The following is a 27,062-nucleotide window of genomic DNA, read 5'->3' as shown; positions in this document are numbered from 1 at the left end:
ACAAACAGGTGGGCCGGCCCTCCTGGAGCTTCTCCCTTTGAGGAAGAAGGCAAACACTTGCTTAAAAATATCAGTCACTATAGAGTCAAGACTAAGATACAAGAGTCTTTTTACTGCTCTTTCCACAGTTCTGAACTGTCTACATCAAGAGAAAAAACGTGGGCTTCTGAGGGAAGATGGTAATAATGGCTTAATAATGGCAGCAAGTATGTCGTGTACTTGCTGCCTTCTAGGCAATGTTCTAAGTGGTTTCTCTGTGTTAACTCCTGGAGTCCTCACAAAAATCTTATGAAATAGACACTACTGTCACCTCCATTTTGCAGATGAGGAATCTGAAGCACAGAGAGGTTAGGCAACTTGCCGATTGTCACACAGTAAGTGATGTATCTGGGATGTGAACCTGAAAGGGCTGGCTTTCTTTAGTATGTTACTACACTGTCCCTTGTATGTAAGGGTAGGTCTGGTGAGGAGAAGAGAGGTCGTAGTGCAAGTTCTCATGTTGAAAGTCAAAGAGACTACTTTTAGTGTTAGAATTTGCGCAGGGAGAGCAGTGTCAAGCCCAGGGGCAGTGGCTAGGGGAAAATGAAAGAATTAGTTCTTCTTTGCACATTTAGTCTGGTGTAGATTATGATTTAGAGAAGAATGAGTTTCTTTTCTAAAACAAAAATTTAATATAGAATTCATTATTATTGTGACTATCAAATTAGGGTGATTAGTCTCATGGAGATATGATCTGTGTATGCATTTGCTGGGGGAAGTTAAGTACCCACAGGGCCATAGGATGTTATCCCTGGAAGGGTGCTCAGTGGTCTCTAATCCATGCCATGTGTAAAACCATACAGATGGAATCTGTTATGCAGAAAGTTTAAGCATCTGGTCCCAAACCTTGCACTTGTTATGTGATAGGTTAGAATTAAATGTGGGGCTCCAGCTCAGTGTCCTTTCATAACGTCTTCATTTTCTTAAAGGCACATAGTGGAAAAAATCAGTTTTATATTAATTCCTCTCAGTTCACCTTGACTAGGAAACTCCCATTAGAATCATCCTCCTTATTCATTGCCATTATATTGTAGACTTCATCAACTGCTTATAACAAATACTTTAAATCTCTTGTTTCGTACTTCTAAGTCTTAATTCATTTGGTGGACAGTGTTGTTCACTAATTTCAAGCTCTTTGAAATTGAGATGAGATACATTGCTAGATACCATGTGGATTGTTCATCACACACCTATGAACAATCGCTAAGTGCTTTTCACAAACATTTTAGCTATATAAGGAAAAGCTTTTTGATGAAAGAGGGGCTTCCAAGAAAAACATCCTTTAAAGAAATTGCATATATTTACATACCAAGCACATAGACAAAGTTTAAGAAATAAGCAAAACACTTAATTATGGATAGAGTGTTTTTAATTTGTTTTATTTTTTAATGGAGGGCCTAATTTAATTTTCAAACTGAACTGGTTACTAAAGAGTGTAGTAATTTGTTTAACTTTGTTCTTAACTTAATGACTTTATTTGACAATAGCTTTAAGGCTGGAACAGCTATTTCCTTTCTGTAATTATTCATTGATGTAACTGAAAGAGGAATGCTTAGACAAATATTCTGTACCTTAAGAAAATTAAAATACTTTGTTATATTCATTTAAGTTTATATGAGTGGTCATAGTGAAATTGCTCAGTGCACTTGAAAATTTAACAATTTAAACATGTGCATAATTCTTCTTAACCAGTCCTTCTTTGAGAGCATACCACCCCCCTGCTGAATGCTTTACATGCATAGGGCACTTAATCCTCCCAATAACTGTCTGAAATAAGTACCATAGAAACTCTCTTGAGACAGGTCATTGGAAACACTTGGTTAAAGTGCTAAGTCATAAAAATGATACATTTTAGGGCTTCTTTCTACAGCTATAATAGAGTAACTGGTATTGGACTTAACCTTCCACTGTAGACAACTATGAAATTGGGCAGGAACAACAAGTAGGACATAACCATGCTCCTTGAGAGAAGGGAAATGCAGAAGTCATACCCCACTGTCACCTCAGCTTTCGTTGTAGAAGCACTTTCCTACTTGCAGTAAAGAAGATAGAATTCAAGCAAAGTAGCGGTCTTGCAGAGCTAAGGCAGAAATTAGCCTTCTGAGCTGCAGAAGTTGCTGTAATTTATGGGGTAGGATACAGAGAAGGAGGTACAGTATGGAATGGGGGAGGGAAGAAGACTTCATGGGGACGTTTACTATAGGATTTAGGCAAGGGCTGGCTGAACATGTGTAGCAAAGACTTGGAGAGACCTGAAAGAGATCACCTACTGTGGGGCAGAGTATGGAATGGATATGCCAGAGATCAGGCAGTCCTGGAAGACACAGGAGTCCTGGCCCATCCGGAGTTAAAAGACCTTGCTGAGCCCTTTAAGTATTCATTTGAGACCCCCAAGAAAACCATACCTTAGCAGTAAGTACTGGGCCCTGGAGTAATGGCCATGCTCTAGGGCTAAGTTCAAAACTAAAATAGATCCACTCTAACAAAAAATACAGTCAAGCCTAACAGGGAAAAAAGGTTCTGTCAGTACTTTCACTGCCTGCCAGAATAAAGTTCTACTCCTTTTAAAGGACAGTGATATAATCTAGACTTTCTACAGTGCTTCAATAGAAGAATATAATGACCAGCCTGCAATTAAAAATTGCTAGACACAAGGAGCAGAAACATGTGGCCATGATCAAGAACAGAAGCAGTTAATAAAAACAGATCCCAAGATGATAGAGGTGCTGAAATTAGCACACAAAGACTTTAAAGCGGTGTGTTAGTTTCCTACAGCTGCCATAACAAATTACTACAAATTTAGAAGCTTACAGTTCTGCAGGTCACAAGTCTGATACAGAGTCCCTATATCAGACTCCTGTAGATGCTCTTGTAGATTTTCACCCTACCTGAAATCAGGGTGTCAGTGAGACTGTGTTCCTTTCTGGAGGCTCTAGGGGAGGAGCATTTTCTTGTTTGAGTTGTTGGCAGAATTTGGTTCCTTACAGTAATAGGACTGAGATCCTCATTTCATTGTTGGTTCTCAGCTTAAGGCCATTTCAAGATTCTAGAGGCTACCCATGTTCCTTGGCTTGTGGCTCCCTTACTTCATCTTTAGAGCCAGCAATGGTGGGTTGAATCCTTCTCATTCTCTGCATCTCTTTTTCTTCTTCTTCCGTCTCAATCTCTGACGTGGCCAGGAGAGTCTGTCTGATTTTAAGGCTGTGTGTGATTAGATTGGGTCTACCTGGAGAATCTAGGGTACTCTCCCCATCTTAAGGTCCTTACCCTTAATCACATTTGCAAAGTCCCTTTGCCCTTTTGCCAGGCAAGGTAACATATTCCCAGGTTCTGGAAATTAGGGCGTAGGCAATAAATAACCTGAGGTTCCACCTTAAGATACTAGAAAAAGATTACAAATTAAACCAGAAATAAATAGAAACCTGGAATAGTACAAGAGCTAAAATCAATGTAGTAGAAAACATAAGGTAAGACAATAGGAAACAAAATAGACAAACGGTAGTAAACAAAATTAATGAAAATTTTATTCTTATCCTATGACCCAGCTATTTTACTCCTAGATATTACCAAAGAAAAATGAAAACCTTTGTCCACTCAAACTTATGTATGATTTGTTTTCGTATGATTGTTTTAAGAGTTCTTTATATATTCTACATATAAGTCCTTTATAGAATATATGATTTGCAAATATTTTCTCTCCATCTATGGCTTATATTTTCATTCTCTTAACAGTGTTTTTCAAAGAGCAGAAGTTTAAAAATTTGAAGTCCAACTTATCAACTTGTTCTTTTATAGATTTTGCTTTTCGTGCCATCCAAGAAATCTTTACCTAACCCCAGTTCACATAGACTTTCCTCTTACGTTTTTGTTTCCCTAATTTTAAGTTTTACGTTATTCTGTCATCCATTTAACTCAGTTTTTTAATAAGACACCATTGTAAATGATGTTGGTATGTAGAAATATAATTGACTTTTGCATTATAGATCTTATATCCTGCAAACTTGCTAAACTCTGCTATGAGTTCTACCAGCTTTTGATGTAGATTTTGTTGGATATTCTCCACAGACAATCATGCCGTCTGCAAAGAGAGATAATTCTACTTCTTCCTTTCCTATCTGGATGCCTTTTATTTCTTTTTCTTGCATTATTGCTAGAATCTGGCTAGAACCTTTAGTACAATGTTGAGGTGGTGAGAACAGCTATCCTTGCCTTTTCCCTGATCTCGGGAAAAGCATTCAGTCTTTGTCCATTAAGTAGGATGGTAGCTGCAGGTCTCTTGTAGATGCCCTTTATCAAGTTGGGTCAGTTTCCTTCTCTTCCTAGCTTGCTGCAAGTGTTTCTGTTTGTTTGTTTGCTTATAATCAGGTTTTTACTGATCAGTCTGGCAAGAAATTCACCAATTTCATTTTCTTAAAGTATTTTTATTGATTTTTCTCTGTTGTTTTTCTGTTTTCCATTTCATTGATTTCTGCTATAGCCTCTATTATTTACTTCCTTATGCTTACTTTGGGTTTAATTTGTTTTTTTAGTTTCTCAAAGAAGAAACTGATATTTGGGACCCTTCTTCTTTCTTGCTATTGGCATTTAGTGCTATAAATTTCTTCCAAGTTATGTTTTAGCTGCACCCCACAGATTTTGATATGCTCGTTTTTTTCATGTTGTATTCTGTTCAAAATGCTTCCTCCTTTTGAGTTCCCAATGACAATTTTTTTTAAAAAAGCATCGCTTTCTTATATTTTGTCTTAATCTTTAGTTATCTTAGGCTGGAGGGTAAATCCTGTGCCTGTGACTCCATCGTGTCTGGAACCTGAAGGCTCTGCTACTCTAATGATTTAATGATTAGATTAAATCATTAATGATTTAATGATTTTCCTTGTCCTGGTTCTCTGCCCTCTGCTTTCAGGGATAAAACCTCTTTATATGCTATCAGTGTAGTACTGTGGTTTTCACACCTAGCTTTTAATGTTCAGTTGTCACTCTCAGCCTTACCTCGTCAATTGTGTTTAGTGGCAGCCACCCAATGCAGCTGTCCTTAAAGTTACAGTTTCCCCCATATTTCCCTAATGCCTGATGTGTCACACTTACCAGTGTGTTCCCTTCCATTAATATCCCATTTGCTATAGATTGAATGTTTGTTTCCCACCAAAATTCATATGGTGAGATCTTAACACTCGAGGTGATGGTATTAGGAGGCGGGGCCTTTGGGAGATAATTAGGTCATGAGCACAAAACCCTCATATTGGGATTATTGCCCTTATGAAAGAGGCGCCAGAGATCTCGCTCATACCCTTCACCATGGGAGGTTACTATCAACGGGGAACAAATATTCAACGTTCCATGTTAGCTAACGCCTGCTTTTGTGTACCACTTCCGGTATCCCCAGGAAGCAGACTTTTAGATGGAGGCTAGTGTGCAGGAGGTTTATTAGGGAGTGTCATTGGAGTGGGTAGGGAAAAAAGCAAGAGAGGGAGGTAGGGCTGGGATGCATCTTAACAAAGGCCTTAGCCAACCAACCTGGAAATCGGAAGGAGCTCTGAACTTGGAACGGACCTCTGCGTTTTCCCAAGTTGGGGTGAGAGGGTTGGGCCCTTTTAGCCCCACATCAGTCGATCACTGGATATGGACTTTCCTGGGAAGGGGCATGACCTTGGTTGAGATGTTTCTTCAGCTGGGGTGACTTCACGGTGGGCAGCTGAGGGCTGCCTTCTGGCAGAACTCCCAGCAGCAGGAAGTAATCCTTCAGGCCTGAAGTGGGGAACTGGGCACAGTAGCACGTACCATAGCCTGTGGTGCCCTTTCCTCATTTGTTTATCTGGCAAATATCTACCCACATTTCAAGATCCAGCCCGGACTTCTTCTCCATGATGCTTCGCTTGACCTTCTTCTTGTCACTCAGTAGCATGGATCACTCCCTCCTTTGTACTCACTGTACTTTCTGTATTCTTCTGTCCTTGCCCCGTACACCCTGTCTGTGTTTGTAACAGCGCACTCTGCGTGAGTGCCTCTAACAGTGTCATGGGATCAGGGTGTAGAGTATGGCCACCAACACTCATGATAACCATGAGTCAGTAAGAAAAGGCAGGGCAGATGAGTAATCCTGTTGCTTAGAATGCCCATGGAAAACAATAAGAGGAAAAAGTTCAGATGCTACAGGATGAAATCTTCACCTATTTGTAACCCCTTCATTTATGTTAAATCTGTTTCATATATGTATCCACTAGATCTTTCAAGAAATTCTGCAGAATCTGCCCGAAACATATATTAGTGATTTTATTCTAATCCAGCAAGAAAGAGAGGGTTGTTTACAGAACATGATATAAAACCTGAAGGATGAACACTAAATTGTTGGCTTTGGGAGTTTCTAGAACCTCGTTCAATACACTGAAATCTCTTTCATAGTAAACACAACATGACAACCTCTAGTATTCCAGAAAATTCTCCTCTTGCCCTTTTCCCCCCCTACCCTGCAAAGTCATTTTATTGAAACTCCCTCAAGTTACTGAGAACCCAGCCATACTAAGGAATTGAAAAGAAGCCTAGGGTAGCTCATCAGTTTTGGTTAAAACTTTGGAATCCACAGCAGAATTCTTTTAGGGAGATAAGTACGAATCTGTGGTTCCAATTGTTAGTACCGGTCATCAAGCGCCTCATTCACATGTCGGTAATGACCTTGTACAGGTGAGACACTTCTCAGAGTCCATCTGAATCCTGTATTTTGCTGTTTGAATTTTTCCAAAATGAGGAAGTGAAAGTGTATTTCATATAGTAAGTACCTTGGCGCGTTCTTCTATACCATGTGATAGGCACTGTAGTGCCATCTGTCTTGAAATGGTCTTATGACGACATATTAATGCGTCCAAAGCCTTTTGAAGTCCCTAGAGTGCTGTCCTGTAAATGCAGTGCTGTATTATTTAGAGTAGGACTCTCTAAAGGCGAACAGTGCTCCTTGGAGTTAAAGAATGTTTGGTCTAAGTTGCATAGTACGTAAAACAACAAATGTTTTCCATTTCAAAGTCTGAAACACTATAATCTCCATACACCATGTAGGTATTCTGACACGTTTCTTCTTGGGGACCCTGGTTTTTGCACAGATGTTTGCCGTCACGGGTGAGGCAGTATTGTGTAACAGCGGTTTCCTGAGTTACACAATATGTAAGTATGAAAACAATGTGCCACACAGCAGTTTGCTTAACATAGAAGAGTTCAGAAAAGGGCTGCTGGGAAATTCCAGACCTTCACAGTTCTCCCTTCCTCTGTGATTCTCTTGATTTCATTTAATCGATCCTCCTTGTGCGTAACTGTTGCTGTTGGGCAGACTTCCCTGTTGTGCTGAGTGAATCTGAGCCCCTCCTCTCCCACGAGTGTGTGTGTGTTGTGTGTGTGTAAATTGTTATTTATGCCACTCCCCCACCTTCCCCACCCCTTTCCACTAATAGTGATTTTTATCATCTTAATTCTCATGATTAGGAGATGTGGATCAACACAATTCCGTCCTAATATCTACATGCCTCTGAAAGGAAGGATTTGACAATTGCATGCAACTGATCAAATTCATGCACATAATAGCATAATAAAAAGAATTTCTTAAATTTTAAGAAAGGTGTAGCCAGAGAACATAGGAAGGACGTTTGGCACCATTGAGAACTTAGTCAACAGTTGGAGGGACCAGCAAGTCTCCAGGGTTAGGTAACTCAGAAAAGTCTTCAAGTCTGTAGACCTGGAGGAACCTGTGGTACCTTTTGTGTCCCCGAGAGCCAGGAGGCCCCACGTGGCCTGTGCAGATGCTTCGCGAGATGCCATCAGAATTCCCCTGCCCGCATTCGACTTCACTGTACCTGTGAGGCTGACAGCTCTGTGGGGTTGAAGTTAGACTGTGTCTTCAAGCTGGGTACCCAGCTAAGCCTTCAGCTGGGGCAGCTGGGGATTGGGGGCAGGAATATGAGTGGAGGCCCATGTATCAAGTTATACATCAAACTGCTAAATAACATGCATCTTCCTTCCTTGACAAGTACACCTTCGTAACAACCCAGAAGGCTACATTCAATATAAGTTTCTCAAACTCCTTGGGTTCTGTGCCAGCACGTGGTGGCTTGTGGAAAGCCAGCTCCTTCGTCCGTACCTCCCTCCTCTTGCCATCCCTGGCTCTATCCTGGTCCCTCATGCCCACGTATGAGGGTAGATACTGCAGCCAACACATCCAAGCCATCCACATTCGCAGAAAACAGCTGCTCCTTGGACACCCCTGGGTGTAGGGATGTGTGCCTGACGGTGCAGCCTGCCTTCAGGAAGGAACCTGGAGAAGCATCCAGCGTAGGACTTGGAGGCAGGCTTGGGGCCCCTTCGGCAGAGGCTTCCAGTGTTCTCCATCTGCGGCACGGTCTGGAGGAGAGAGCATGGGCTCTGGAAGGGCCCGTCCTCCTGGCCCATGGACCCCACCTCTAATGGCAGCGAGGCCTCCAAAGTCCAATCCCTGCTCCATGGATTTGTGTCATTTAAGTCACACATACACTGTTAGTCATTGAGGGTCTGTCTTCATCACAGTGGTGCATCACTTCCACATTTCATTAAGTTAGATGAAATAACATTGGTTGTGCCATCCCAACCCCTTAACCCGTGTTGCATCCTTGCTAAGAGAATTCTTGGAGATAAAACTTCAGAGGCGGGTAATGTAATTGACTCTACACAGCAGCTTTGATGTATCCTCAACTTGGCTGTACCCATTTATTCATTGTCAGTTGATTTAAGCTGTTAGAACCAACTTTGGTGGTGGGAGTTCTGGAGAGTAGTTTTAATTCGCTTCTCTTGCAAGTTTGGTTTTCAGAAAGTTTATTGTTTTTCTTTTCCTTGAATAGAGCAGTCTGTTCAAGCCAGCTTGCCTAATAGCAGCAGCATCCAGAGACGGCAGAGTGCAGCAGGCAGTAGGGATCCCAGCGAGCCAGGGCTGGTGGGACTGCCCCATTAGCCTTCTAACACCTCTTTGGCCTGCCCCCTCCCCAGGACCTAGTTTGCAGCCATCTTTGCTGTTAGTGGAGCCACAAAAGCTTAGAGCGGCAGGAGCATTCCCCATGTATGGTATTTTAATCTCTTAACCTCTGCGTTTCCCTTGTCTTTCTTCCAAAGAACTGTCACCGCAAGCAGCCCCATCTCCTACCACTGGAAGTAGCAGAGGGTTCAGCTAACTGCACACAAATGATGGAGTTCGTACATGGTTTCACATTGTTCAAAAAAGGCAAACTTCACTTTTAAGGATGTGGCGCAGAAGTGGGGCAGCTGAAGGTGCTGTGAAGAACTTTGTCTCCGCTAGAGAAGCTTGCGCATTTAGGAAGCTTGAGAAATTTTGAGAGGCCCTTATTTGCTCACTTTTGGGGCAGTGGAGCATAGTGGTTCAGAGCACGTGGTCAGGTGCCAGATTCCTACACTTAAAACCTCGCTCTAGCACTTACTAGCGAGACCTTGGGCAAGTTATTTAAACTGTCTGTGCCTCAGTTCCTCATTTGAAAAAGGTAAATAGTCGTACATAATCACATGTTAATACATGCATAGCATTTAGGACAGTGCTTGGCACCTTGTAAATGGCAGTAAATGAATCTTTATTATCTTGTAGGATGGACATGTGATATTTCCACATTCCACCTAAAATGTGAGGGTTCAGATGGATTAATAATTTTTAATAGCACTGGAAAACACAAGTTTTCTCCATTGTCATTACCTCCTTGATTTTAGTACATATTACAAGGAGGGTGCGTGTCCTGTTCTTGGCCCTCACTGTGGACCAGATGTTGTCTCCAGTACCTTGGTGCTACCATCATCTTATGGTCCTGGCCTGTGGCATCAGACCAGCCCACTGCTACTCATCCCTCTTGTCAGGGGGTGGGGACTCTTGCAACCCCTCCTCCTGCGAGCAGCTTCTTTCATGCCTCCTGGAAACGGACCAAGTGCTTTATAAGATTGCAGTGCAAAATCTGGGGTGTTCCTCTCCTGTCTCTTCCACTCGAGTTAAATAAATACCAGTTGAATGAATGAATGAGTGAGTGAACCTTTCCTTATTGAATGGCTGTGGCTGTTGAATGGAGATGCTTTCATATTTCTGCCCTCTGTCAGCCCAACCGAACCTCTCCGGAGCAGGTTCCTCTGTCTTGGATTACTTAGTGGGTCTCATCCAGTTCAACGTGATACCACCTCAAGATTCCACGTTCTCAGGGTCATTACCTATTAACTTGGTCTCCATCCATACAGCGAAATGCGTGTAGATCCCAGTGTAAGAAAGACAAAGTGTATCATCACATCTTTCTTCTGAGTCACCCTGGAATCACAAAAACGCCCAGCAGGAGGAAGCACTCCTCTGATCTCTGTCCCTTTGAAAATGACTTGGGCCTGGAGAATTCACATCTAACTGCAAGGAAAAACCAATGCATTAATAACTTAATATTAACGGGGATGGAGGTATAATATGTAACAAATTTTCTTTCAGTCACGGAAGATCTTATTAGACGGAATGCCGAGCACAATGACTGTATAATTTTTTCCCTGGAGGAACTCTCCTTGCATCAGCAAGAAATAGAAAGACTAGAACATATTGACAAGTGGTGCCGGGATTTAAAAATCCTCTATCTTCAAAATAATCTCATTGGAAAAATTGGTAAGTCTTCAGGACTTTGTCCTTATGGTTTCTTTAACATTTTGAATGGGAGAATGTTGGCAAATGCATTGTTATTCTTAGAGGAAGAAAAAGAATTACATGGAGGAATAGACACAGCCATCTCTCAGTAGCTGTGTATGGAACCCTTCCCTGAACCTTTTCGTGCCTTTTCCATCTCCTTGCCCTGGGCATCTCCACCAAGGAATTGGGAGGACCAGTTGATGGCTGGGAGCACATTAGTTGATGTAGTCATTTAAAACCTGATTTTTAAAAAGTTTAAAAGAGAGGCAGATATAATCCAGGCGTTTGTCATGGTTTTACAGCATCACTCTGTGAACCTGAAAGGATTCTGTGAGAGCTGAGTAAATCCTTGTCAGATCCCAGCCTGTGATAACTAGGTCTGCTGTACGTATTGAGAATGTACATGTGCAAGGCATTGTGCTCAGTATTGGATATCGAGAGGGCTCCACAATTACACCCCTGCTTACTGCTCCAGTATGGAATGAAATGAGAGGTAAAAACAGGAGTCAGGAGGATGGAGATCCAAAAATCAGCATTATAACTGATAAAAACTCTTTGGAGAGTGTGGCTTAGACTTGCAGCCAAGTGAGATTCCTAATATGCCCCCAGAATTAAGCCTACCTACCACCCACTTACATGCAGAACTGGACAATGCAGGCTTCCCCTACCCACGCAGGCCCCCTGCTTTATGGCGGGAGCGGGTCGAGACTGTGTGCCCTCTGCCAGCGGGGAGATCCCAGACCCAGGAGAAAGGGTGGGATTGGGCATGCCCAGTTTCTTCTCCCAGTTCACCCATGAGGTAAGTGGGTCCTCCCCCTCCGATTGCCACCTCCTCCCCCGGGAAGAATGAGTTAAGGGGACAGAGAGAAGAGAGGCCTGTGGAGACACTGTAACAGGGGATCCTGCCACATGGAAGCAGGAGGAGTGACCCGCAAACCTCAGAAAAGCTACAGTGTAGTTTAGTGGTTAGAGCAGGTGCAGGCCCTAATGTCAGGTAGACCCAGGTTTGAACCCTGCCTCTGCAAAAAACTAAGTCAGTCAACTTAGTCCCTCTGTGCCTTAGTCTTGCCATCTGTAAAATGGGAACAACATCTAACACACAGACATGATATTAGAGCTACGTGGAACGACGTGCTTAGCTTTATGCCTGCTCATGAGAAAATAACTGCTCTGCTATTAATATCGTCCCTTACCCAGGGGCCCCAGGCCAGCGCCGCGGAGATAGAAGCAGAGGGGAGAACCACACAGAGTTGGCGGAAAAGGGATGGAGTCAGGGTTGATGAGGCAGAGTGAGTGCCAGCCCCTGTGGGTTCTGACACTACAGCCCAGAGGTCGGCTCGTAAGATTATACTTTAACTCTCCACGGTCACAAGCGGCGGTTCTCAACAGGGCCACTTGGCAATGTCTAGAGACATATCTGGTTGTTGCTGTGTGTGTGTGTGTGTGTGTGTGTGTGTGTGTGTGTGTGTGTGTGTGTGTGTAAGGGGTCAGCTACTGGCAGTTAGTGTGCAGAGGCCAGGGACATGCTAACAGTCCCAGGACCTCTCCCCCGCCGCCTCCAAGAAAGAATTACCTGGCCCCGAATGATGGTATTGCTGAGGCTGAGAAACTCTGCTGATGTAGTTGCCTCCAGCTTAGTGGGTAATTGAAAATTGGCTCTAGGGATACAAAAAGTCTGGAATTTGCATCATTTTTCAAGGTTTATTAAAATTCTTTCTTTTCCTTCAGATAATTATTTTTGGCATCTTGTACTTTACCAGAAATTAGAAACTCTGGCGCATTGTTCAATTAAAAAGGCTGTTATAGAAAACCACTAGCTTTTATGCATGAGAGCATTAAAGAGTTGTCCTAATTGTGCAGCTCTAAAAGAGTGCCCAAAATTTTCATCTCCACAGCTGGGTCCATCACAATTACTAATTAGTAGCATAGTATTTCAGTCCTTTTCAGAGCTGTGAGAAAGCTTAAATTTTTGCTTCCAAAGTATTCTTAAATTAAACACGCTTTTAAATCCTAATAATGGGATTTTTCAGTGCTACTCCACCCATAGGCATTTAGGCGCTTTTTTAGCAAGTAAAACTGTTTCTCTAGGATTCAGACTCGCTCTTGGGCCACGGAGGTAGAAGTTTGCAAAACACCTGCCTTTCCTGAAGCTGTGTTCCTCACTGGGAGATCCAGGTGGGCTGTGGAGCCAGGCTTTGTTTAGTGGGGCTCCAGGTGTCAGCTGAGGACTGTCCGGGGTCTGTGAAAATGGGGCTTGGGCCTCACCCCAGACTTACTGGCTCAGAGCCTCAGGGGGTGGGCTCCCGGAATCTGCATTGGTAACAGCTTCCCTATGAGCCCCAAGCTGAACGCCTTAGAGCGGCTTGAAGTGGGGGATGGGTTTGGTCCAGTACAAGTTTGTAGGTCTGGTTATAGAAGTTGGTGAGAACTCCTCCCAGGCTGGTTTGGCCGAGAATGCAGACTCCCTTCCTGCTGCCCAAGAAGCTCTGCATATTTTTACTTATAGAGCTTTGTTTTTTCCTGACCAGTTTGACCCATTGTTCTCGATTTAATTTAATTTAATTTAGGAAACCCTTACAAAACAAATCTTAACTTTTTTTCTACCAGATGACTCTTTTCGCATTTACAGCGTTATACATAAAACGAAAGTGGAGAAGGAAAGGTATTTTATCATGGGCTAGCAATTTTAACAATAATAACTTTATGTATATTTGTTCAGGATATGTACTAGACACTGTATTATAATCTTGGGCACATGGAGCTCTACAAGTTTATGACTGTCAGATGCTCAGATATTGCCTAGAGGAACTCTTGTAAACATCAGTATTACTTAGAATAATATTGCTGAGAGAAACTTTAGTAATTTATTCCACAATCCTCATTTAAAAAATGAGTAAACTGAGGCTCGGAGAGGTAAACTGTTATTCTCAGGAATTCTGTGGAAAGAAATACATGATATTTTATAAATTTTAGTTGAAATATTAGTAGTGATAAGGGTGACGGTTATAAATCATCATGTTTGACCGTCATAATATCCCTGAAAAATGGTCCAGAGGAAGCATTATTTAAGTCAGCCTGCCCCAAATGCACATTTCTTAGCAGGGTTTTCTACATTCACGTCATCTTAGAAAGGACTCTTCTTTTAAAGTGTAGTGTAGTGATTTAGTGCCAAGCTCTGGACTCAGATTTCCTGGCTCTACCACTTAACCTTGAGCAAGTGGATTTATTCTCTGCACCTTGGTATTCTCATTTGCATAAGGGAGACGACAGCAGTTTTAACCTCATAGGATTGTTATGAAGATTAAATGAGATAATACGCAGAATGCTTAGAAAATTGTATGGCATGGAATAAGCACTCAGTAATGTAAGCTATGGTATCATTTACTGTTTTAAAAGGGCCCCACCCTTCAGCGATTCCTTGACTTATTTATGCTTTTGCCTTGCCTATATGGCCTTTCATATTTATTAGAAACAATAATCCTGTATCAGGATGATTTTGGCTTCACGTAAAGGAAAGCACAACTCAGGATGGCTTAGCAGTGAGGAAATCTAGCATCTAACCCAACTATAAGTCTAGAGATAGGCCAGTCTCCAGGGTTGATTGATTCCTTCTCTCTGCCCCACCAGTCACAGTGGGCTTCATCCTACAGCTGGTTTCCTCAGGTTTGCAAGATGACTATGAGTACCAGTAAAGATAGTATTTCCTTCCTTTTTAACATCCAGTAGGAGAAAGAGACAGGAAATCCGCAAGCATGAAATACAGATCATTCCTCCTTAACTGATTGGGAGTACTTGGTGTGCACACCTTCTCCTGCATCACACAATCGCCAGGAGACTGCCACAGGCTGGTTGACTTAAGCCTGGGCTCCTGAGCTGTCACTAGCCAGGGACATGGGATTGCCATGTGCTGGGCCAGCTTGGTTAAGCCTAACCCCCCTGGAGTTGGAGCTGGGTAGAGACATGAGCAGAAATGGGCTGGTTCCATTAGGAAGGACAGAGGGAGAAATGGATGCTGCGTGGGCAACCAACAATGTCTGAAGTACAACCCCTAATCTACCTACTTTCTGAGGTACAGATTTGAAAAAGCAACATGGTTTTGACAACCATAATGATCCTTAGATTCTCATTACCATTTTCATAATAGATTACATAAAAATGTCTTTTATCTTGAAGGTTAATTAATTCCATTCTTTGTATATTTCAGAAAATGTTAGCAAACTCAAGAAACTTGAATATTTGAATTTAGCTTTAAACAACATTGAAAAAATTGAAAATTTGGAAGGTAAGGGTTTTCTTCTTATAATTTATTGTTAATTAAACTTAGGCTTCAACAGTATTGCTTAAACAATAGGTAGACTTTTCAAATTAACATTTTACATAAGTCTTATGTTTGTCAATTCTTGTTGTAAAAAGTCAAACGATAACAAGATACACAAATTCAAAAATGTAAGTCTACTTCACCCCTTCCTAACCCAGTTTCCTTCCCAGAGGCAGTGGTATTAACGCTTTGGTGTATAGAAGGTGGTTTTGTTACATTTTGCTTTGTATCAGTGGGATCATACTATGAATATTGTTTTCAAAATGAATTTCTTCCATAAAATCACCTTGTTCTTCTGATCCAGGAAGGATGGGGAAGGCTGTCTAATGGAATGATTGTAGACTGAGTTATCCAGCTATTGTTCTGCAGATGGACAATTGGGTGGTTTCTACATTTTGCTATAATAAGCATGGCTGCAATGAGCATCCTAATACGTTTCACTCTGTGTACACGTGTAAATATTTTTCTAGGATAGATACTTAGCAGTGGAATTCCCGGGTTTAAATACGCATATTTTGGAAAATATTGCCAATTTGTTCTCCGAAAAGGTTGTATTGATATATACTTGTACCTATGGTCCACGTGAATACCTATTTTCCCCCAACTTCACTAGCGCTTTCTATAAGCAATCTTTTTCTAAAGATTAGAAGACATTGTTCTCTAGTAATTTTTAAAATTTGCTCCTCACTTATTATTACTGATCTTCCATATAACCTTTCAGATGTTTATTGAACATTTATATTTTTTCTTACATGAATAACTACTTCATATCTTTTGGCCATTTTTCTACTCATTTTTCTTCATGTGCTCTTATGCATTCCAGATACTAATACCTTGTTATATATGTTATAAATCTTTTCTCTTGAGTGTACTACTTTTATTTCAGTCATGATGCTGGTATTGTTCAGAAGTCTTACTTCTGAAATGAATATACTCCAATTTATCAATCTTTTTCTTTATGGATTCTTTATGGTTTCTGGATACAAATATAGTCCATATAAGTTCTAATTTTAATAATTTTATTCTTTACATTTAATCTCTCTAATGTGCTTCAAATTTAACATGTAAATGTTCCTGAATGGAAATATTTGGACAATTTAGTATTTTGAAAATTGAAATATAATTTACATATTATAAACTTACATACACCATTTTAAAATACACGATTCACAGGTTTTTAGTATATTTGCAGGGTTGTGCATCCATCATCACTATTTAATTCCAGAACATTTTCATCACCTTAAAAGAAACCCCCATATCCATTAGCATTCATTCCCCATTCACCTCCTACCCTAGCCCATAACAACCCCTAATCTACTTCTGTCTCCATAGATTTTCCCATTCTGAACATGTAATATAGATGGAATCAAACAATACATGGTCGTCTGTTCTGACTTCTTTTATTTTTTTTTTTTTACGGTACGTGGGCCTCTCACTGTTGTGGCCTCTCCCGTTGCGGAGCACAGGCTCCGGACGCGCAGGCTCAGCGGCCGTGGCTCACGGGCCTAGCCGCTTCGCGGCATGTGGGATCTTCCCGCACCGGGGCACAAACCCGTGTCCCCTGCATCGGCAGGCGGACTCTCAACCACTGTGCCACCAGGGAAGCCCCTGTTCTGACTTCTTAGTCTAATGTGTTCAGGGTTCATCCATGTTGTAGGATGCATCAGTACTTAATCCTTTTTAGGGCTGAATAATATTCCATCATATGGATACACCTCATTTTGTTTATTCATTTATTAGTTGATGGGTATTTGAGTTGAGTCCACTTTTTGGTTACTATGAATAAAGCTGCTATGAACATTAATGTACAAGTTTTTGCATAGACATCTGTTTTCAGTTAACTTAGTGTATCTAGGTACGGAATTGATGGGTCATATGATAACTGGAATTGATGGGTCCTGTGATAACTGTACGTTTCACTGTTTTCAGGAACTGCTTTGGCAGCGGCACCAGTTTGCATTCCCACCAGCAGTTTATGAGGGCTCCCGTTTCTCCACATCCTTGCCAACACTTGTCATTTTCAGTTTTCATGTATTTATTTATCTTTATAGTAGCCATCCTATAGTGAGTGTGAAGTGGTATATCATTGTGGTCCTGATTTGCATTCGCCTAATGACTAATAAGTTTGGGCATTTTTTTTATGTGCTTATTGGCCATTTGTATATCTTTGGAGAAATCTTCTTTATTCAAAATCTTTGCCCATTTTCTAACTAGGTTATTTGTTGTCTGACTGCTGAACTGTTAGACTTATTTCTTTCTTTTGAACGCTAGAATCCGAGCAGTTAAATGATTTGTAGATACATTCTCCCATTTTGTGGGTTTTCTTGTCAACTTCCTGGTTGGTGTCCTTTAGAGCACAGCTTTATTGAGGTACAATTGATGTACAGAAGCCCGCACAGATTGAATGTATATAATTTGTTGAGTTCGGACATATGCACACACATGTGATGCCATCACCGCGATTAAAACTTCTTTGTCTTGTTATTCTGGGAGGTTTCCTATTTTACTTTGCAGCCTTCTATTTTGTGCTGTTATTTTTTTTCGAAATGTCTAACAACACTTGGTGTCTGTTGATAACCACAGAGAAATTGGTTGATTAGGTGGCTGTGTGGGCTTATTCTGCAGTTGTGAGGTGGTGTTTCCACATCCAGCCTCTGGCCTGGCTGGCAGGGCCACTGTGGGCTCTGTGTGGGTGGGCAGGGGCTTGGGGCAGAGGCAGGTAAGCTCCTCTCCCCACCCCACTCCCATCTTCCAAGAGCTAAAATTAGGAGGACATTATTTAAGTCCGGTTGGATTTTAGCCTATTTGTCTCCTAGTGTAGACATCGGTATTTCAGGGGCCATCAAGGTCATATATCAATAAAGACATAAATATTCATCATACATTTTTAATATTCATCCTCAAAACCTGAAATGTCATAAGTGTCAAAGCCCCCAAACCGTCATCAGTGCTGGAACTGAGACGGTTCTTTCCATTATTGGCATTTTTCTGCATTAAAAATGGAGCCTTTGCTCTTTCCCAGCTACCACTCTCCACCCTGTTACCATATCCACATGTGAACAAATGAAATAACAAAATTTGCGCTAGCACTTCCCTGGTGGCACAGTGGTTAAGAATCCGCCTGCCAATGCTGGGGACACGGGTTTGAGCCCTGGTCTGGGAAGATCCCAGATGCCGCGGAGCAACTAAGCCCGTGTGCCACAACTACTGAGCCTGTGCTCTAGAGCCCGCGCGCCACAACTACTGAGCCCACATGCCACAACTACTGAAGCCCACGCGCCTAGAGCCCCTGCTCGGCAACAAGAGAAGCCGCTGCAAAGAGAAGCCTGCGCACTGCAGGGAAGACCCAACGCAGCCAAAAAAAAAAACTTAAAAAAATTGCTCTATATCTTTGTTTTTTAGTAGTGAAAGGTCTATCTATAATGTCAGAGAAATAATTAAAACTCTCATTCTCAGTTGGCTTGTTATTTTCATTAAGAAAGTAGTATCTGAAAGGATGTGGAGAGTTCTGTTTTTGCGGTATGTGTCGGCCACCAACCACTAGAGGGCAGTATTGTCACTATTGTCTTTTTGAGCTTTGAGAACTTGGTCCACAGTGGACACTTCTTCCTTTTGGTCCTCTGCCTTCCAGCTCTAATACGGATGCACCGGGCTCAGGGTCGTCTGAGGATATGTTTGGGGAGATGGGCAGTAGGGAGGGATGGGTGTCTTATCTTTTGGCAAATATGCACTTGTTGTTTAATTTTAAATGTTTGAGGAAGAGAGGAGGAAGTTGGATATATATATACTCAGCTCACATACTTGAGTAAATCTCAGTATAATTTAAAATGTAAGTTGGATTTTTCTTTGTTTGTTTTGCTGCATGGCAAAACATAACTGTATCCTTCTTTTTCTTTTTTCCTTGTTGTGGGTTCACCAAGATTTTTTTCCATCCCACCCCTCCTCTCCCACCCTTAAAACCTGGAAGGAGAGATGGGGTTTCTATTAGTGTCAACTCTCCCTCTTGGGAAATCAGCATGTTGGTTTCAGTGACCTTTAGACCCCCGTGGGCCACTGAGCTCGATCTTCACAGAACAGGGGCTGAAGGGTGGGACTCAGTTGAAGGAGGGAGGTTTTCTCAAGCCTGTCTAGTTCAGCAAGAATTGTTCTTTCAGATGGCAGATGTGGTTTAATTTCTTATGTGTAGGCCTAGTAGAAGAAAAATTAAGATTCATCACTTTGAAAAATGTAATGAACGTTTGGAGGGTTCTGCATCTACAAAATTACAGCAAAATCCAAAAAGTATATGAATTTTTGAGCTTGTTGGAGTCTTTCAAATGTCAGTCTTTTCTCATATGGAAGAAAAACATAATTAAAATATCTCTCAGAGTCTCCCAAAGTCAACTTGAGAAATACCAGGTAACCTGTATCTTAAGTCAGACTACCCCAAATATATCTTTACACTTCATAAAATCCATCTAACATTTTCTTTTGGCCAATGTAAAGCAGACATACAGAGGCACAGAGATATAAACTTCATTATATGTATACGTCTAGTTTCATATTCATTCTTCATATAGTGGCTTAGTTCATTCACATAACTATGCTTTAACGACTGAATTATCAAATACGTTGATGTGCTTTAAATAACTCCTTATTGTTTGGTGCTTGAAGTGTTTTTAATTATGTTTGCTCTTGTGAATAGAACTGTTCTGAACAGCTTTGTACAAATTACCTGTTTCCAGTTGAGGTATTTGATTGGGACCTTTTCCTCCCCAATGAAATTCTGGATCAAGAGAGAAAAAAAAACAACTTAAGAGCCTATTTTGTGTATTGACAAATTGAATGATGAAAAAAATATAAATATATATTTATAATCTCATAACCTTTCCAACAGATTTAAAATTTATTTTTGAAGATATGAAGTTACTGAATTTCCTTCACCTGTGTAGCTGAGTCTGGAATATCATAAAAGTATTTATTTGTTATTGTGCATTTTGGTTATTCGGCTTTTAAATAATTCATATTTTACCATAGTAACGCAATAGACAGTCTCAAAAGTCAAAGTGATATCTATACTCGTGTTGAAGAACAGACCTCTTGTCAATGCCGCCAGACCGCCCAGTCCTGCCCCCTAGAGGCGACCACCTTCCACTCCCCTTCGTTCTTCTGCTGCATGTTTCCAAGTAACCTGCTTACACCGGGCGTCCTCTACTCTTTCTCATTTTAGGCATCGTCTGTTGACCTCCTACGTGGCAGGTGCAGATTTTGTTCTCACTCGCTGCCCCCTAGGTTCTTTATTCCTGTCTACCCGCCTTGCTTATGTTTTCGTGTCACATAACGGAATATCGTAATGAGACACGGGTTATGGGCCCATCTATGGGTGACTGGTGTTTTTTTTGTTTGTTTGTTTTTTTGTGGCACACAGGCCTCTCACTGTTGTGGCCTCTCCCATCGCGGGGCACAGGCTCCGGACGCACAGGCTCAGCGGCCATGGCCCACAGGCCCAGCCGCTCCGCGGCATGTGGGATCCTCCCAGACTGGGGCACAAACCCGTGTCCCCTGCACCGGCACGCAGACTCTCAACCACTGCGCCACCAGGGAAGCCCCATGACTGGTGTTTTGAATGAACACTTTGTTGGGGGGAGTGGTCACGCTCACGTGCCTACTGACCCACATCTAACCTCTGGCCTTTCTTGCTCCCCCTTTCTCCTCCCACCAGAGGATGGCTGGTCTGGCTCTCTCCATCCATGTAGGAATTGCAGGCCTCAGCTCACCCCTCACACGGGTATGACTACAACCGCTTGTGCTTAGAGACCCAACACTGTGTCCCACAGAGCTTTGGCTTGAGAGTTTTGCGGTGATGGTCATGGTCACGGTCACGATGATACATTAGTAATAAACAGCTGATGTCGGCAAAGAGAACTTCTAGTGGACAGGTTCAGCGAGGCTTTTCAGCTGGGCAGACCTGGGATTCGGTTCCCGTCCCCACTTTGTAGCTTTGTTGAACTTTGTTCATTTCTTAGCTTATTTGCCTCACAGTTCCAGTTATCTATTGCAGCAAGAAAAAAAAACACCCCAGGACTTAGCGCCTTGAAACAGCTTTCTTTCGCCACCCAGTTTTGTGGGTGAGGAACTCAGCAAGAGTTTGGCTGGGACGTTCCTCTCTGACCTAGGGCATTAGGCTTCTTTACTGCCTTCTCAGCCAGCTTGAGCTCTGACACCTACTCCGCGCGGCCCGTCCATGGCTCAGGCTCCTTGCCCTGCTTGATCTCCGTGCCCAACCCTAGGTAGTCCCCTCCGCGGGCGCCTTCTTCCCCTGGCTTATGCTCCCAATCTCCACGCTAGCCCTCGTTAGGGTATCCACCTCGCCCTCCTCGAGCTCTGACACCTTGCTCATGGCGCTGCTCCCCTGTGGACCCCTCTTCACTCTACTTGGTCTCCGATGCCTCTTGCTGGGTGTCGTGTGAGGACACCCTCCCTACCTTCCTTGGGCTCTGATTCCTCATGTCAGGCTGCCCTTCCTTGTTGGTACCATCCTGTCTGCACTGACACCCCATGGCTGGCTGTCTTTGGTGCGGATGCTGTTTTCATCCTGCCCAGGTTCCTACCCACCATCCATCTCTGCAGGGATGCCTTCCTCACTGGGCTTGGGCTCCTGCCCTCGTGCCAGACCACCTGCACCCGGGATGCCCCTCACTGCTGGGGCCCCGGCTTCCAGCACAGGGCAGCCCTCTGCACACCATCTTCATCCTGTTTGGGTTCCACCACTCTGCTCTGGACCAACATAGCTATCGCTCGCCTCTCTACTCTTTCTTTACTCTGCCTCCCCTGATGGCTTTAGGAATTAGTTGTTCTGAAAGGAAGGGAAGAGAAGGAAAGGGAAGGGAAAGGAAAGAGCGGGGAAGAGGAGCAGCCACCTTGACAAACCTTTTCTCCCTCTCTCCCTTCCTTTTGTCTGTCTTTCTTTCCTTCCTTCCTTCTTTCCTATGTTCTCAAAATAGGGAGACGAGTTAGGAGATACACCATATTGCATGCAAAAGGTGACAGGAACCTGAACTGGAATATTGGTAATAGGATTATAGTGGACAAGAAGTACGTAAAAAGAAGTTAGGACTTAAGATCTGCATGGCTTGATGACTGATGACATGAAGGGGCTAAGAGGATAGTTTAGGTTAACTTCCTGGTTAACCCTGACTTGACTCTTGGTGTTGAATCACATCTGATACCAAAATGGTGATGACGTTGATAGAGTTTAGATGTAAAGAAGGCAGAAAATCTGTCTTGAGGAGTACAGAGTGAGAGGAAATACGGAGACTTCAGTTTGGACATGTTGAATGTGGTGTGTCTTGACTTCAGTTTGGACATGTTGAATGTGGTGTGTCTTGCGGGCATGTAGAAACAGGAGTGTGATGTTCCGTTGGATGGTCAGACATGGGGTTATTGTTTGGGAGTCATCAGAATCTGGGGTTAGTGAAACCAGTGGGCATGACTACTGTCATCAGGACCATAAGGAAAGGAAATATTGGGTCAAGGATGGAAATCTCCATCACATTGATGGGGTGGAAAAGCCTGCAAAAGAGATCAAGAGGAATAGACTTCATTGCAAAGGAGGACAAGGAAAGAGTAGCATCAGAGTTTCAAGACAGTTGAGAGATTTAAGAGACAGTCCATGGTCGACTGTGCCACATGCAGCATACTCTTCTAGTGACATGGTGCATTGAAGAGGCTCCATTAGATTTGTCAACGTGATGCAGTCACGCCAGATAGTGACCAAATCTAAATGTGAACAGCCCAGAGCTTATGGATACGGGCAGGAAAATGATTTCCTTTGGCTGGAGGGACTAAGGGGTTGAAAGTAAGGGGAGGGCTTCCCTGGTGGCGCAGTGGTTGAGAGTCCGCCTACCGATGCAGGGGATGCGGGTTCGTGCCCCGGTCCGGGAGGATCCCACATGCCGCGGGGCGGCTGGGCCCGTGAGCCACGGCCACTGAGCCTGCACGTCCGGAGCTTGTGATCCGCAATGGGAGAGGCCAAAACAGTGAGAGACCCGTGTACCGCAAAAAAAAAAAATAATAAATAAATAAAAAAGAAAGAAAGTAAGGGAAGACACAGATAGAAAAGTGAGTCACGACTAAGCCTTTTTGAGGTTTCTGAAAAACCACTTCTTGGTAAGCAGTGCAGTTAATCAACAGACTTAAAATATTGCAACTGTTATTTCTATGATGTGTTATTGTACACATTTTACTGCCTGTGTGATTTTTCTGGCTTTTTTTCCTTTTCATTTCTCTCAAGCAGGATGCGAAGGGCTGACAAAGCTTGACTTGACGGTAAATTTCATTGGCGAGCTGAGCAGTGTGAAAACCCTTCAACACAACATCCACCTGAAGGAGCTCTTCCTCATGGGAAACCCCTGCACTGACTTTGACGGCTACAGACAGTTCGTGGTGGCAACTCTGCAACAACTAAAGGTATGCTTCTTTTCAGTGATACAAGATTCCCAGAAAAAGGAAAACAAGCAACTACAGTGATTCCTGATTTACTCACAGCATTTTCAGAGAATGTGTTGTTTTAGAGGATGGAATATTCCAGAAAATCAAAACCGAGTCTTTGGCTCACTGAACCTTTAAAGTTGTTTTAATATTATAGCTTTAATAAACCTTTGAAAAATAAATCGCATGCTTTTCTCCTTTCTCATTCAGAACACGCACAGTTTAATTGAACTTTCTTGGTGAGTTCAAGTCATTGTTACAAAGAGCGTTCCTTATTACTAGTAGCAAACCAAAAGTTTAGGGCTTTTCAGGTGGTGACAGCTATATACCTTTGTATTTCACAGTCTTAAACTACTGTGCTTTTTAAAGTATTATTTCTTACTATTGCTTTCTATTAACTCATTTGCTATGTTAGTAATTCTCAAACTCTGGTATGCTTTGGAGTACTTAGATGGGGTTCGCTGGGCCCCACCCCCAGAGTTTCTGATTCAGTAGGTCTGATGGGCGCCCAAGAATTTGTATTTCTAACAGGCTTTCAGGTGATGCTGATGCTACCGGTCCAGGGACCTCATTTGAGAACCACTGCTCTGTGTGTTAATTTCTTATGCCAAATCTCCCCATATTCGATACTTTTCGTACTGGGAAACAACACATGGTTTCTAGAGAAATCGTACACCTGAGAATATTTAAGTAGTAACATTGATGTCCATGTGATTCCAAGAGTTCCTGACCTGCATGTATTGGTTTGAAACCTTGGGAGCTTCCCAGGTGAAATCTGAAACTGGCCCCCATGCACGGAGGGCAAGGAGAGACCAAAGAAAGAGGCAGGACTCCAGATGGGTAGGTGGCAGGTTTAATAAGCAAAGAAACCTACTTACCAAGCTTGTTTTGGGCAACAGGATGAGTAGATCTCTGCGCCTGCCTGCCATAATCTTACAGGTTTATAGAGAGGCCTTAACTGGGTTCAGTCACGTACACCGCCCAGAGGGTCTCAACAGAGCCTTACTGTCTCAAGGCTGCACCCTTGGAACCGCTCCTAGTGTGGGAGCAGCGGGCAGAAGGTACATTCCAAGGACAGGGGAGGGGGTGAGGAGCCTGTGATTGGCCAGGTCCAGTCGCAGGCCATCCAGTGGTCACGTCCTCTTGGTGTCCCTCCAGCAGCAGGGACAGCATTTCGCTTCTGCAGAGAGAATGCATGGAGGCCCTGGCTTTCTAACAGTCATTTTCCTCTATCCTCAGAGGACATTTGTTTTTAGACTGCTGTGTTCTGTGTAGTCAAAATTGCTGGATTGATAGAACACATTTCTTCTAATGTAAAGTTTCTTTAAGAGAAGGAGTGATTCAGGTAATTGAATCTAGAATATATATGTAGAATGAGTGATGAAGTAGATCAAACATAACCCAGGCTGATCATCATTGTACAATGACTTCCTAAAAAAATGAACTGATGAGAACCAGAATTTCAGAGAAAATGGATGCTGTGAACCATCTCCCTGGAAGGGTGCAGGGACTGTCATCACAGCTGGGCCCCCTGTCAACTCTGCAGTGCCTGGGCTAGGGGTATGTGAGAGCCATCAGACAGGTGCCTGAAGCATGGGCCAGGGTTGTTCCAGGTGCTTTGGACACAGCATCTCTGATACTCCCGGCCTCTTGCAGGGAGATGATTAGGTGCATTCTGAGATGAGGGAGCCAGGCCTTGGAAAGCTGATGCTCCTTGTTTAAGGTGACACACCTGGCAAGTGACCCTGGTGGAATTTGAACCTAATAGCCCACCATTCACACCATAACCACACTCACTGCTTCTGTCTGGGTTAATGTACGGGCTTCAGGTCCAGTCTTTCCTTTCAGAAAGACTGTTCTGAATAAGCTGTTACAACAGGCAACAGCCTCCCTTTGAAATATGGTATTCATAAATGTGTTTATTAGTATTTAAAAACAGCTTGATACAGTTTAGAGTCTTAGTTACCATTCCATTGAAAGTTTGTGATCTACTTGACAGGAGTTGCATTAACAGATGTATTATTTTCCTAGGGCTGCCATAACAAAGTTCCGCAAATGGGGTGGCTTGAACATCAGGAATTTATCTCATTGTTCTGGACACTAGGAGTTCTAGACCAAGGTGTGGGTTGGTTGCTTCTGAGTCTGTGAGGCAGCATCTGTTCCATGCCTTTCTCCCAGCTTCTGGTGGGTCCTGGCAAGCTTTGACTTTCCTTGGCTTGTGGAAGCGTCACTCCCATCTTTTTTTAAGGACACCAGTCATGTTGGATTAGGGGCCCACGCTACTGCAGAATAATCTCATCTTAACTGATTACATCTGCAGGGACCCTATTTCCAAATAAGGTCACGTTCTGAGGTACTGGGGGTCAGGACTTTAACATAACTTTTTTGGGGGGAAACACAATTTAAGTCATAACAACAGAGTAGTTATTTAGACAGACATGCACAAGAGGTGTGAGGAGATTCAGCCCTTTTCAAGTATCCTCCTCCTAGTGTCTGAGCCACTCCAGGTGGTAAGTAGGCACTGTAGCCTAGTGGGAAAAGTTCTGTAGCAGACAAACCAGGATAGGACTCATGTCTCTGCTACCGGTGAGTTGCATGCCTCATTTTTCTCATCTATAATGGGTTAATAATTCCTACTTTAAAGAAGTTCTTTGAGACCCTCAATAAATCTTAGTTTCTCTTTCTCTTCTTTGCTGAAGCACACGCGCAATTATTATCAAGAAACGTAGACAGTCTGCCTCTGTGTTGCAAGAACTCTTAAGTGAATAAAGATCAAGGAATACTGCAATGCATAGCCTAAAACTTAATCTCTCAGTTCATCAGGCCTTCTGAATTCAGCTGTGATTTTGGACTGAAGAAAACTTAGGCCAATTTTGAAAACTACCTAACAAAAGTCTTCAAAAACCTGAGATCCAACAAGAAGGCCCTGAGAACAGGTGCTGGCATACATGTGACACCATCTCAAATTTGTCATCAGTTCCCAGTATGAGGTCATCTGCTTCCTGCCTGTATTGGTGACAAGGGGTTTATTGGTCATAATCTTTTAGAAACAGTAGGTCTAAATTATATCAATGTTTATTTAACCCAAGTATAAGGAAATATATATATATATGTTATATATAATACTATATATGTATATATATAAAGTTAATACTTAAATCCTTACATCCCAGATACAGGTAAGAGAATATATCACCTTCTTTGCAATGTTCATCAAAATTCCAGTGAAAGAAATTATATTTATCCAGAATTTTCCAAATTGTTTAGATCTTTTTTTTTTTTTTTGGCCGCTCTGTGGAGCATGTGGGATCTTAGTTCCTTGACCAGGGATCGAACCTGCGCCCCCTGCTGTGGAAGTTCAGAGTCTTAACCACAGGCCCAGAATTGCTTAGATCTTAACCCTAGCTTAAACGAGGTTAATTACCAAAAAAAAAAAAAAAAGGATAAGTACTTAGACCACAATTACTTATCACCTTAAATAATAGGTTTTATTGAATTCGATTTTATCATTATGGCCTCACCTTTCACTGAAGGATCTTAGAAGAGACAGCTTTGTGAAGACTGTTATGTATGGAC

The 27,062-nt window shown here is 42.6% G+C and overlaps 2 protein-coding genes across 8 annotated transcripts in view; both read left to right on the top strand.

Annotated features, from left to right (window-relative positions):
* TMEM71 (transmembrane protein 71) overlaps nucleotides 1-10,621 on the top strand; it is a 53,191-nt gene extending 42,570 nt beyond the window's left edge. Inside the window, exon 12 of the transcript XR_004346419.1 lies at nucleotides 10,511-10,621. The gene's annotated coding sequence lies outside the window, so the exon portion shown is untranslated. The remainder of the gene's footprint in view (nucleotides 1-10,510) is intronic.
* LRRC6 (leucine rich repeat containing 6) overlaps nucleotides 1-27,062 on the top strand; it is an 86,880-nt gene that overhangs the window by 1,387 nt on the left and 58,431 nt on the right. For 5 of the 7 annotated variants that reach the window (XR_004346417.1, XM_032609714.1, XM_032609712.1 and 2 more), the window contains exons 2-4: nucleotides 10,511-10,678; nucleotides 14,904-14,981; nucleotides 23,290-23,465. Coding sequence is in view for 6 of the 7 variants with exons in the window: in XM_032609714.1 (XP_032465605.1) it covers nucleotides 10,511-10,678; nucleotides 14,904-14,981; nucleotides 23,290-23,465 (422 nt within the window). In the remaining variant the exon portion in view is untranslated. The remainder of the gene's footprint in view (nucleotides 1-10,510; nucleotides 10,679-14,903; nucleotides 14,982-23,289; nucleotides 23,466-27,062) is intronic. The other 2 variants (XM_032609715.1, XM_032609713.1) reach the window with 1 other exon arrangement.

Source organism: Phocoena sinus, chromosome 17 (genome assembly GCF_008692025.1).
Source record: "Phocoena sinus isolate mPhoSin1 chromosome 17, mPhoSin1.pri, whole genome shotgun sequence".
NCBI classification, from domain to species: domain Eukaryota; kingdom Metazoa; phylum Chordata; class Mammalia; order Artiodactyla; family Phocoenidae; genus Phocoena; species Phocoena sinus.
The sequence above is the reverse complement of the archived record's forward strand: the minus strand, read 5'-3'. Positions and strand labels throughout refer to the sequence as shown.